This window comes from Charadrius vociferus, unplaced genomic scaffold, assembly GCF_000708025.1.
Source record: "Charadrius vociferus isolate BGI_N301 unplaced genomic scaffold, ASM70802v2 scaffold583, whole genome shotgun sequence".
Classification (NCBI taxonomy): Eukaryota; Metazoa; Chordata; class Aves; order Charadriiformes; family Charadriidae; genus Charadrius; species Charadrius vociferus.
Genome location: NW_009647690.1, coordinates 423,959 through 437,720, shown reverse-complemented (window position 1 = coordinate 437,720; position 13,762 = coordinate 423,959). Strand labels below are relative to the sequence as shown.

Here is a 13,762-nt window from a genome sequence, read left to right as displayed (position 1 = left end):
GAAAAAAAAAAAAAAAAAAAGGCAAGTCTGAAACAGAGAACTTTGTTCTCTTCCCAGTAACTCCTAATTTATGCTGAGGAAACCTCATTGTTTTGCATGTCCTGAACGATCATCATCTAAATGCTAAAACCATCCTCCTAGCTGCCAGAAGCCACCTAAGTAGCACAAACAGCCCAACAGAAGGCCATCAGTTTCGGTTGCTAAGGCATCAGTCAGCCTGGCATTTAAACGCTTGATCCAGCCTTCTATCCCGGCAAGAAAAAAAAAAAAAAAGGTTTCATTTTGTCTCAACAATTTCTTGATGAAATTTCTGCCACAATCTACTTTAACAGCATCCATCAAACAGCGTGCTTACTAGATCTTCAGTGTTAGGAGAAGGATGTTTCTGAATTTATCTCAGTTTTTGATTGATAATTTTTAATTGTTATGCTGGTGTTTATTTTAGAAAACATATTAGCAAAAAACCCAACCCCAAGGCAACACAAAAAAAACCCAAATGAAACCAAACAATCTAAAATCCAATTAGTGTCGAAACATCTGAAACAGTTTATCTTGTCCCTTATTTTTTGGTAACGTAAGTGTTATTTCAACATTGCAATTAAAAATAGGTACCAGCATCAATGGCCAGCACGCAGAGTTTGCCCATAAAATACCTTTGATGTATTAGCAGTAAAGCTTTATTGACATGAAGCATCTAGTGCACATGCTCAATAACCCTTTGAAATGCAGGAGGAAATGGCAGCGTAACTGTCTCAGGCTCTTCTGAAAATCATGCTCTAGGAATCGGATCTCATAAAGCAAACTGAAATTATTCCTGGTGCCAGGCAAGGATGAACCCGACCCCGCTATGCTTTGGCTTTACGTTCCCTGTGGATCCCCTGGGCTGACATTAATGACAGCACAGAGACGCTGGGAGCTTTTCAAGGTCTTCAGAAGGTTTCCAACAAATTTCTGTCTTGGAAGGCTCACGTTTTTCTCACCACCACAGTTGAAGGTAAACTCTGTTCGACTCTGGCAGTTACATCAGCCGGGATTTCTGTGGGGCAGATCATCGGGGTCAAAGCAGCACGGTTCAATAGATGGCAATGAAGCTCTGTCAACTTAGAAAACCCCACAACTAGGCTCCAGTGATTTTAGTGGAGATACCGATGATTTATACTGGTGCATCACTGAGATCAGGCTCATGGCCTCCAGAACAATTTGCCAATCCTTTTGGTAGTGTGCAGGGAGGCCAAGGCATACTCAGAAATTCATGCTAACGAAGGAAACACAGACTTTCTGAAAGAAAGATCGTTTATGCTGTTGCTAAGCTTCACTGCACGTATTGCAGTGTACAATTTATTGCCTGTACTATTTCTTATTTCTTTCGTAGCTGTAAAGATTATTCAATGTTTTTGTTCCTCTAGCAAACAATGGAAATTGCAGCTCATAAGAGAAGTAGAACATTTCCCCGCTTCACTGGTTATGTGATAAGATAATTAGTCCAAAAATATGCTCCTGCTTGCCTCCCAGCGAGGCCAGGGGAGCTGTTATCATATTAGCTGGTGACAAGTTACCAAAAGTTGCGAGAGAGAGACTGCTTTGTGTTTGGAGATGTCACCAAAGTGGAAAGAGAAGAAAGGTAAGACCACCCGCTCTGTTCACATTTCAATAAGAAATGCTAGGTGACAGAAAACGGCAGTTAACCCTGGGGTAACTCCAGAAAGTCTTCCCTCATTCTTTACATATGGCCTTTTTTGATCAGCAAATCCTTTCCTGCACACAGCTTGAGTGGCAGCTGGTAAGGACCTGGGAAGATGGAACATAAGGTTGTACCATAAAGACACATGTTACAGAGAAGAAAAGTCAAGGGAAGGACAGCCATGAAGTGCTGCTAGGATGACTGCATGTTTGGGCACATTTTACGTCTGTGGAATTCCACAGATTTCAAAATTTTCTCTCTCAACTGACATCTGAATGTTATATTATCATCTATTATTCGCACTAAGAATTGCTGCATGATTCTCATTTTACAAGTATGAATGCTTTTTTAAAAGTTACCTACTCGCAGTAAATGTTTGTCATGTTCTCTCTCCCTCCCCAGTTTTTTTTAAACAAGCTTGCAGCTTCAGACAGAGCTCAGACACTGAAACCAGCAATTTTTTACTCCTGTCCTGAGTCTCTTAGTGGGAGTCCGATTTTCCTCACTCCTGCTAATCAGTGACAAACCCACTTACATGAGATGATCAGCTCCCTGCTGCTGTAAATGGGATAATGCAGCTACACTGACCTTCATCAGCAGACATCGGCCAAGTATAAATGTACCGCAATATAAACTGATACGAGGGAGAGAGATTAGCTTATGTTTCTGTTCATCGCACAACAAATCTCCATTTGCTCTCTTAGCTTTTTCTTTAAAACAATGTACTGAAATTCGTAATGTACACCCCCCGCCCCAGCTGCTATTCTCCTCTTTTATTAGACATATCTAATATGCAGACCTTGTGACTTCAGGTTTTTTTCTCGCTCAGATGCTGTATCTTGGAGAAATCAGTCCTGAAAATTGCTGGCTTTGTATGTATAGTCTGAGTTGAAAGAAAACCATGGAGTACATTAGGCTTCAGCTTTTTAATTATCAGTTCATAATGAAGGGTTCTCTTTGTGGGGAAAAAAATAATTTCCTGAAGGCTGAACCTCTGCAGGGTTTCCAAGGCTTGGAAGAAACTATCGATCTTTTGACAATGAGTCTCTCTGCATTCACAGTGCAGAATGGAAAATTCCAGCTTTGCCATAACCCCCTGATCCCAGAAAAGCATGTAGCTATACTGCAGCAAGCTGGGAGGGGGTGCTGGGAGAGCAATCCATCCAGACTGCGAGCAGGCACACTTTTTTCCATGTACATAAAGTGCATTAAAAAGAGAAATGGATGATTCAGGCAGTAAAGCTCAGAAACTACAAAGAAAAATATGGATAGAAGTGCGCACCATATGATAGGTCATAGTTCAGCAATTTTCAGGAGAAAATACAAATTCTTTTTTTCTTTTGAAAGCTCCTTCTCTTCCCTGACCCCCTATTTTGTCTGATTGCCAACCCCATTAAACTATTCAAGCAAGAAAACCAGCAAGTCAAAATCATAAAAGCCAAATTAAACTGAGTAAAACAATGCCAAGTTTTTACACTTGAAATGCTCGAGTGCCAACACCACCACCTTTGAGAGACTTCCTAATTGCTCCCAATTTTCCAAGCAAGATGTACAGACATTGCCAGGGTACGCGGGCATTTACACACTTGAGAAACATAAGCAGTAGGCTTTTAATTTCCTAAAAATACACAATATAACTTAAGAGAAAGCTCCCCCAAAGCGCAAATGTCACGAAACATCAACCGTGTGGTGTTGGAACTGTAGAAGGGTGAGTGCACTTGCTCTGCCAGCCCAAAGCGAGTTAACAACTCATTCCTAAGAGACTCCTTTCATTGCGGTTTTAGGTCTAAATTGATCTTTCCTTCAGCTGAATTTAAGTCCTTGTCTTTAGTTCATGCCCAAATTAATACCTACTGGGAAAAAAGGCCCCCGTGGACTCCGAGACACAGCAGATGCTGTCAGAGCAGGATCTCCAAGGACTCAAGGAGGCCGGCGCAGCTCTGCAGCGAGAGCAGGAGAGGCAAAGTGCAGGTGAACCGAACTCTGCAACCACTGCGCTATACTTGGGCGAGGGAGGAGATGGCAGATTTTAGCAGCAGGAGCAGGAGTCAACCTTGCCCTTCAGCCAGCCGTCTCTCACAGACGGCAACTGCAACCAGCTCTGCGTGAGGAGGTGCCAGCACCTCTTCCCGCTTACCAAGTTTACCTTTTTTACTGGTTACCTTGCATGTAACATGGCAATTTCTCAACACCTTTCCTTGCTTTGTCCTCTGGATATTCAGCACAGAATTAAAAGTGAACCTTAGGCAAAAGAGATGAATTATACAAATGCAAGCTTTTTTTTTTTTTTTTTAATTTTTTTCTTCCGGTGCTGTGACAGCCTAGAACCACAGATTTCATGTGATAGCTCCTATTTTTGTATTTCTGAGTTAAAAAGGTTGGGGTGGTATCTCCTTTCAGACGGGGTTTCTGCTGCTCCTTTAACAGCCTTACCAACCACTCCTTCCTCAGTCTTTTCTCCCCTGCGTCTGGCTATTGTCCCACCCTGCACAAGCCAGGCCTAACTCTCCATTTTCCATTGGCCGGACAATCTTCTTTTGTCCCTCGGCCCAGTCATTGCTCTGCTACTGGACCGCTCCTTGCTTGGACAAAGTCATTCCTGCACAGACATTTTCAGATTGACATCTCAACATCGGCCTCTGCACAAGTCTCTCATGGCTGCCATTAAAGGTTTGGTTTCTGCATCCCCAGACAGCTTTTTGTCTACAGTTTCAACCCACTATTTCTTTTCTGAGCTCTCAGATCTCTCTCCAGCTCCACTATTTGCTGACTTCGAACATCATGTCTGTGCATTGTCATTCTCTATGTCATTTTCCATTTATTTCTAGAAAACGCGTTATCGCCACTCTAAAACCAATACATTTCTGCTAAGCCCAACAAATATTTATCCATAAAAGAGAAAGTATTTTTAGAATTAAAAGAGAAAACACTGTATTACTGCGAAATCTATTTTTGCTTCCTGGGCATGATCCTAGCTTCACTGTTAACAACTGAACTGTTCCAATTTGACATGATATCAGCTATGTTGTACAGACTTTCTGCTTGTCTGTTTGAAACACGGTTTTTAGAACCAGAATATTCCCACATACTTTGTCCATGCCTGCTGTTGAAAAGCTTGTAAAGAGCACGTGCTGTCCCGAGATCATAGACTAAAACATATATACAGAGCATAATTCCTGCAGAGAAAAAGGCTATCTTTATTTATGGAAACGTCCTACTGAGTTATTCCTCTCAGATGAGAATTTTGCAGTTAGGGCACAGGGTTTAATTAGCTGCTATCAAGTTATTAAGTCAGTTTGTAAGGAGTGGTTATTAAGCGAGTTCCTAAGGAGTGAAACTGGCTATCCTGCACTTTACCGCTGTGGTCAGCTATTTCCCAAATTCCTCATCCAAAGTCAACACCTTCTATATCCATTTACTCTCTGCCAAAGGTGTTTTGCTACTTGCTACAACAAATAGGTTCTCATCCTGTGTTATCTTCAAAATTGAAAATACATAAAAATAATCGTCTTGCTCTTTCTCAGCTCATGTTTTTACCAAAATTTCCAGTTGTTCTTCTTTTCATTTAATTGCAATTGCAAACTAAACCCCTGTTGCTCAGCCGAAGCAGCCTGGGTTTCCCTAAGGAAGCCGCTGACTGCAGAATAGCGAGACCTAAAGCAGAGACACTGCAACGCCCACCAGCAAAGGAGCCACAGCTTCCTGACCCCCACTGCCCGACGGAGCGCCACGAGCACAGCGTGAGGGCAGCACGCCGCGAAGGCAACCTCGAGTATGCGAGCGCTGGGAGCCCTTGTAGACACCTGGAAATAGGAGTCCTAGTGTCAACAGGGGGTTGGGGAGAGCCTGGAAGAATTAAGGAAGATAAAAAGCCTCAGGTCTGAAGGTAAGCCTGAGACGGGTTTGAGAAAGAATCAATTGACACAGCGCGTGCTGAGAATACACAATCTGCCCTGCACATGCTTTGAAGCACTGGATCAAATCACCTGTTATAAAGGAATTAAGCTGTTCCTGGAGGTTTCAAAGGCTAATACATGCCTTGCCACAGCCCACAGCGCCATGGCCCTCCAAGTGACAGATGCATTCTGCATCTTAATAGCAGGATTTAGAACCAATTCCCAGGTTACTCATTTCTGTCCTAAATCCAATATTGCAAGCTGCAGCTTATTTAATGTGAGGCAGCACTGTCATTCCTCCAAAGAGCCTTGTCACCTTTCTATTCCTTGCACAGGCAGTCCCATTTTCAGTCTGCTTCTTTCAACGTGAAACGTATCATCTGTAACATCAGCAGTTCAACTGTACTCTTGTTCCACTCATTATTTAAAATTTTGTAGTAGAGGGACCATAACAATAAGAAAATCCACATTTTACAGAAAAGGTCAGCATGTACTTACGTAATTTGATGCAAGATCAGGATGCAGATAATCAATTCCTGCAATAAGATAATGACAGAACAGAAACCAAAGGTTAAGAGTTTCAAAAAAGGTTTTCTAATGACCACAGAACAAAAAAAGATTCCTTTACAACCATAGGAAAATGATCATGGCGAATAATGCAACTGATTGAAATGAAATTCCAGTTTTTAAATGTGGACTTTTAAACCACTGTACCATTTCTGATGCAGTCCCAGCTAGGAGTTTTCAATCATTTATGTCAAAACCGGGGTGCCAATTTAAAAGGTGAGCTCAGTAACAAAATTTATTAACCTGTTTTGTAGACCACACCATATTTACTTATTAAGATTAGTTTAAATCACAATTTATCTTTATACAAGTTCTATGATCTCAAAGGATCCCAAAACTAACGATATCAGTAAGCGCTGGATCAGTATGGGATATAAAAAGGAGTATTTTTAGCTACTGAAAATTGTCAACTAAGTAGACAGAAGATTACCTAAACTAGATTTGGGGAGATGACTACGGCAAACACTTTGGATTATGAGTATGAAAGAGAACTTTTAACATTGGATGAGACCATTTTAACAAATATCCAAGCACAGACTCTGCACCTTGGTAGTGTGCTAAAGACTGTAAGAGGGCAGCGGTGTGGAATATATTCATTCTAATGCATCAAATCTTTCCACATATGGCAAATACACAAATTCCAGTGGATGGTGTAACAGAAGCAGCAGATCTACGCTCAGATGGGATAAGCTGACCTATTACATATCCAGTTAAAACATACAAAGAAACAGCCACCAATTTTGTGTTGCATTTTGACCACTGCTCTGCCCTGTGTCTCAAACCACCACACTGTTACATGCTCAATTTTAATTGCAAGGAGAATGTTGCATTATTACGGTTATTCTGATGACACAATTACCTCCCATTATGTAGGGTCCTTGGCACTAGATTTGCATGAGGAGACTCTCACACCTGTGGAGAGCCTTATTGATTTATTGATGCAAACAGCAGACAAACAACAGAAGTCTCAATGAAGAAACATGTTATTCAGGTGCTCTCTTCCAAAATTACTGGAAGTGAATATAAGGCAAATTATCCTCGCCTCCAAAAGCTGTATCTGATGGTCCAACAGCTTTATTTGACCTGAAGCTCAAATAGTTTCTCGTCATCCCCATCACAGTCATGCCTAGCTACTCTGAAAGCTAAGTCCTGCCTCTGTGAGATCAGTGAAATTGCGATTTCTCATGACATCGACGTACAGATGTCTGAGTCTACGTTCCTACTTCCACAAAAACCTTGTCTTACGAGTAAGCAGATGAGAAACCAAAACAAACAAGGACAGATCTCAGTTGACCCTAGAAAACATATGTGGATCCAGACTTTTTATTTATTTTTCATATTATTCAGTCACCATAAAAGGAAAACATTCAAAATTTAGCCCAAAGAAAAGTGCTGAGAGACTGCACAGAATTCCTTTACTTCAGCAAGGAACCCGTGAGTAGAACACCTGTGACTTCAACTGTACCTTTTACCTTCATCTTCCCTGAACTTAGCCTCAAATTAGTAATGTATTTAATATGCAGGTCTTTATTGACATTCAGCATTAAAGTGTTTAATTATTTCAGCTGTCAAGTATGACTTTGAGAATAATGTAACCCAGAAAACGTCTTCTTAAGTACTTTTTGCACAGCAATTACATCCCTCAGTCAGTGCCTACGGAAGTCAAGGGGAGTCTTTCCTTTGGCTTAATGGCCATTACAGTGTGCCCTGGAAGATATCTGAGTGATAACTGCAAACTACTTTTAATGCTTGGATATCCACGTCTCAGTATCCCTAGTGAAGACTTTATAACATATTTTCCCTGCAGATCTCAAAGTCTTTATGGAGGTTAGTAGTCTCAGCACTATAAGCAATCCATTATTACTTTTTAATCTTTTTTTTTTTTTTTAATTGGATTACATGGAAAAAGCTACTTAAAAATACTAAAGTATCATGCAGTCTTCACTTACCGTCATCCATAATTCCTATGGTAACTCCCTTCCCTGTGTATCCCAGCTCCCATGCTTCAGCTACATTAAGGTCAAGTCCAGGAGTCCCATCTGCTTGACCAGTGTTAATCTAATACATCAGTGAAAAAGAAGAACAGGTGTTTTTTTTTTACTTGATAGACACATTTCCACAGCCACTGAATTTCACTTTATATATTTGCATGTATCTTTGGTATGGAAAATATATCCCATTTGCTTTGGTGTACACATCTGTATGTAATCATATCTACTGCAATAATGCAGTGGTAAAAGAAAACAAAAAAAAACCAAAACACAAAAACCAACAAACCGACCCTGGATAAAATCACTTCTTTGGCAGTTTACAGATTTGATTAAATCCCGAATCTTTTGGATCCAGAAAAGGACTTTTCTACTTAAGCACATCAAGGCAGTGGGCTTACCGTCATCCATAATTCCTATGGTAACTCCCTTCCCTGTGTATCCCAGCTCCCATGCTTCAGCTACATTAAGGTCAAGTCCAGGAGTCCCATCTGCTTGACCAGTGTTAATCTAATACATCAGTGAAAAAGAAGAACAGGTGTTTTTTTTTTACTTGATAGACACATTTCCACAGCCACTGAATTTCACTTTATATATTTGCATGTATCTTTGGTATGGAAAATATATCCCATTTGCTTTGGTGTACACATCTGTATGTAATCATATCTACTGCAATAATGCAGTGGTAAAAGAAAACAAAAAAAAACCAAAACACAAAAACCAACAAACCGACCCTGGATAAAATCACTTCTTTGCAGTTTACAAGATTTGATTAAATCCCGAATCTTTTGGATCCAGAAAAGGACTTTTCTACTTAAGCACATCAAGGCAGTGGGTCAATCCAGACAAGTCAGACCAATAGCTTTTACAGAGGATTTTTCTAATGAGCAGAAAATGCTTTTTTCTTGAAAGCAGGAATCTACCGACACTCCTGTCCACTGGGTTTAGTACCAGAAATTACCTTGTTGATAACCAAGTTAGCCCTACTTTAAGCAGGAAGGTTCACTAGATGAACTTCAAGGGTCCTTTCCAACCTTGTGTGTGCGCTTCTATGGCTCTGCAGTACGGGCAATCCCCTGTATCTTCAGCAATTACTCATGTTCACCAACTTCATATACAAATTTCTCACGTTCCGTGGGAAAAATAATATGGCTTTTGCTGTTCCAGATGCAAAAGTTTTCAATTTTGTGCCAGACAGATCTCATTTCAAAACACATTTTAGAGTGCTTTATAATCTAAAAACTAAACAATTTTTTTCTTATTTTTACCACTGCAACATTTTGATTGAAGTACCACAGAGAAGTGAATTAATCCACACTTTAGTTTATCACCTCATCAAGGATGAAGTCCCATCCATGCTAATGTGCCCTCATTCGTCTGAAAACTCACCTTAGGTAAAAAAGCAGCCACATTGTGTGGATTCATAAATTGTAAGTAATGGATTAAAAGGAAAGAAAATAAGAAACAGCCTTCGTAAGTGAACCAGGCAGTACTGCATTTACTATTTCATCATAAATAGATTGCAACATTAAAACTGACCAAAATTACTTTATCAACTTTTTAAATAGAAAAATATCATCTTGGCTACCTTTGTGTAAAAATTTAATTTTTCTTTTATGACTAAAGACTTCTCCTTATAAAATATGACACATAAAAAATGAAACAATTTAGCAAAATATTAATTTCTTTTGACACTAGCTTAAGCCAAAAATTCATCAGTTTTCAGCTGTTCTGCTTTTGACAGAAGAAAATCAATTAATATTCAAATTTTCATAAGAAAAGAAAAACCTCAACTTTTTCTAGCCAATACACCAGAACTTTTTGTTTTAAATCTATAACAATACTTTACCTGGCAACAGCTCAAAGACATGATTCATATGCAGTTTTAGGGGTCACATCAGAACGCCAGGCATGCCCACGGGACAACAATACATTCACTTTCAAGCTTTCTAAGGATCTTTCCGTTGACTGAAATGAAATTTAGCTCTTGAAATGTGCTGGGTCTTCCCAGCTTAAAAGAGGTACAGTTAAAAACAACAGGACAGAGCCTTGGATCCGTTCCCAAGTTCTTGTGACATATTTGGAAAGAACTCTTGCAAAGCGTTGCAATAGCACAGAATGGATGAATGCCAATTATTTAGTTATGATTACTGTGATTTTCTTTCAAAACTTACTAGGTACCATTGCTTCGTAAATAAAGGATCATTCATGTTGATGTCGATGTCATTGATGTCTCTATATCCTCGCTTCCTTCTGCTGAAGCCTTCCTGTTGCACAGCTTTCTTTACCTGGAAAGGTTAATTTTTACATCTTCAGCTCAACATTCTTAACCGCAGATACAAAGATTTTTTTAGCCTTGTTTTCACGACAGATAAAGACTATGAAATCACATTACTTGTGTCTGTGTAATTCATTTGCAACTTCTAAACCTGTGGCTGATTTCAGTCCAAATTTGCAAAGACGTAGAGAGCTCAAGGACTACTACGATGGCTACATGTGGAAGAGACACCCAGAAGTGTCCCATCTGGAAGAAAGCTACAGCTTGAACATGTTTTAGATACATGAGAATTTGTATAATAGAGAACCTCTATTCAGGTATCATTAGTGTCATGAATCTTCTTGCCATTTTTTTCTTTTTTATAGTCACCAATATCAAAACATTGTTGTTATTGGAAGCTAAAATTATTTAACTAATTCCCAATATGACACTGTTCCAAGCTGCAGGTGTTTGATAAAGTGAGGATGCAGGTCTCAAGCACACTTTTTCAGATTTTTCATCAGGGCATTTTCAGGGTATTAGACAGCCTTTCCTGCCAAAGAGATTTGCTGGGAGAAAAATATCTGGGGTTGTGTGCTTTCATCATACTCCTGAGGTTCCCAAAAACATATCTTCTAGAGATATCTACTTTCAGGGATTATCCTTGCAATAAACAATTGATAAATAAATACATTGGCAAGAAAAACAAAATGGCAAAGAAGCCACTAAACTGACTGGAGTGGCTAAAGTATAAGATATGAAAATATTGGTTATGAAACATAAGTAGCCATAGTTTTTGAGAGATCCTTTCTTTTATGAATAGCAAATCCACAAAAACGTTTAACTAAGCACTGTAGAAAACAAGGAAAGTTAAACACAAATATCTGTGGAGGCAGAAACCACAAATGTCAGACCATAATCATCTTAGTTGTACCCATGTAAAAGAGCACTCGTAAAGGATATCAATGAAGAGTAGTAATTGTTATTGTAACACGTGCTAACATATTCCTAGACATTGCAGAAGTGCTGTCAAGTTTGCCATATTCTTTTTGTACTCTTTAGCCTAACATCCGAAACCAAGATAGCATAAGTCCCAGCATTTAATTTAAAAAAAATAAAAAATAATAATCTAGCCCTCTTGATCAAAGAGGAATGCTTAAAACTATAAACTGAGTACACCTTGAGGTGCAGCAAGAAGGCAGCAAAACCTCTAACACTTCCTTAGGCCTTTTCTTGGAGGAAAAAAAAAAAAAAGCATGGTTATTAAATAAATCTAGTAACTCAGAGAAACACTTCTGCCTGTGTGAATTTGGCATTTCTCGTTACAAGATGTATACAGGAGTTACACCCCTGTGTTGCAGTAACTCATATACTGTCAGTCAAAATCAACAGCAGAGAAATTCATCCAAAGACTAAATCAGATCTTAGGTCAGCTGAGTCATTCTTGGAAGTGTCCTTCTGTCTCCGTTAATTAAAGCAGGAGCCTCAAAAGACAGTGCTCAGTGAGGTGCCCAAGGCTGAGATGAAACTGGGATGTAACCGATGGGGGCTAAAAGCTATTTTTCCTCACACCTATATTGCTTCATTATAAGCCTGAAAACCTAATACCAATTCATAGTGAGCAAGAAGGGGCAGCGTGCCCCAAAAAGGCAGTCTCAAATGTTTCTAAAAATGTACTTGTGTGAATTCTAACTCCTTAAACTAAAGGTACAAAATGAAAAAAATTTGAATTGGTAGGTGCTTTCATTTATACACGTGTTTCCATTACTTGTGCAGGTTCATTAAAAGCGGAGCAGACTGAAAAGAAAGAAAAAACCTATTACAAAATAAGCTGGAAAGAGGACAGTGATTAAATAGGACCCATACTAGGTGTACTTAGCGGCACCAGGTATCTGTACAGAGTAAAGAAAGGTGTAAGCACTCTGTTTGATACCTCTAAGATAAGGCTCAGTGATGCCATGGAGACAACAGAGCAATCACCTGTCATTACGCCTTCCCCCGTTACCACCCCTGCCTCTCTGCTTGCGACTGCAAACCCCGAGCTGTCACCACAGAAAATAATTACGAACAGAAGCCAACCCTCACTTAGAGGGATGCCAGAGAAAAAGATTTCATGCGTTTGTGCTCCCACGCGAGCTTGCTGGCTCTGCAGGACCTGCTGCATTAAGGCACTGAATTAGGATTTAGTACAAAAGGATTCCTACTAATTAAAAAGCAATGCTTCAGAGCCCTGGCTTTTCTTTAAGACAACCCAGAGGAAGTGGGGGAGCAATTTGCAGAAATAGCACAGGCTGGTTTCCCTCTTCTGCATCATTCATTCGTCTGATTTGTTCCATCCTCACAATAAAATAGAAATTTTTTTTGTATTACATTGTATTATAATTTCCTGAGACAACAAAATATACCCTTCAAGAAGGTATAACCTCCTCTGAACTGAAACCACTCTGTGGGCTGTTTTCTGCATATTTCACACGGGGAAAAGGCATACGAGGATGTTACCATCCAGACAGGTAACAGTCTCGGAAATGCTGAGGCCTCTGTTTCACTACAGAAAGAAGGGGTTTTTCCTTGTGTTCACTAATGACGGTAACTCATACGATCGCAACCATAAAAGATTAAGCACTTCTGTCGTGAAACGAATTGAAAGGTTTAGGTAAGGCCTTGGGAGCTTCTCACTTACATAAGCTACAAATTGCCTCATTCAGTTGCCTTCTATAAGCCGGCACGATGTAAGAACTTGCCTTTCTCATGATGAAAATGTGTCCAGAAGACAATGATCCCAAGATCAGATAACATCCATATATCCCAGAAAAAAATCCCCAATAGAACAAATTTATCATTGGAAAAGGATGATGCAAATCCAATTATCTGAGCGGAGAACCGCCAGTTTGGGCTGTTAGCTGCAGATAGCTGACTCGGTAGAACCCTAGTCTTCTTGCCAACTGGGAGAAAAACGGTGCTTTTCCACATCTGGAAACCTGTGCTTTTCTATCTAGTCTAGATTGGGAGAGGGTCCGCATCTGATTCTGCTTGTACCTTACGGTTCTCTTCTTAAAGAAGAGCACGCCTCCCTGTGACATCAGTAACATAAACGCATTAAGTACAACATCACAGGTAATATGTTTCAAAAACCACATATGAGAGAGAACATCTTTGCACGTGCAACGGTAGATCATCATTGGAAAACGTTCTGATCTTACAACAGCCATAATCCCACGTACTTGCATTAAGTTCAGACCTGGAATCCAGCCCTCAACCCAATGCACCATGCAACCTCATGCCATCTTTTAAATACTTATTTCTCTAACTGAAAGAAAAACAGTGTTCATAAGACCCAGGCTTCTGAGAATAGCATCTCTAAATGATTCGAGCC

At 39.8% G+C, this 13,762-nt stretch overlaps 1 protein-coding gene across 1 annotated transcript in view; it reads right to left on the bottom strand.

Annotated features, from left to right (window-relative positions):
* Window positions 1–13,762, bottom strand: part of PCSK2 (proprotein convertase subtilisin/kexin type 2) — an 87,222-nt gene that overhangs the window by 43,713 nt on the left and 29,747 nt on the right. The window contains exons 3-5 of the mRNA XM_009881425.1: window positions 10,307–10,420; window positions 8,534–8,642; window positions 6,076–6,113 (exon numbers count right to left, since the gene is read on the bottom strand). Coding sequence (XP_009879727.1) covers window positions 6,076–6,113; window positions 8,534–8,642; window positions 10,307–10,420 — 261 coding nt within the window. The remainder of the gene's footprint in view (window positions 1–6,075; window positions 6,114–8,533; window positions 8,643–10,306; window positions 10,421–13,762) is intronic.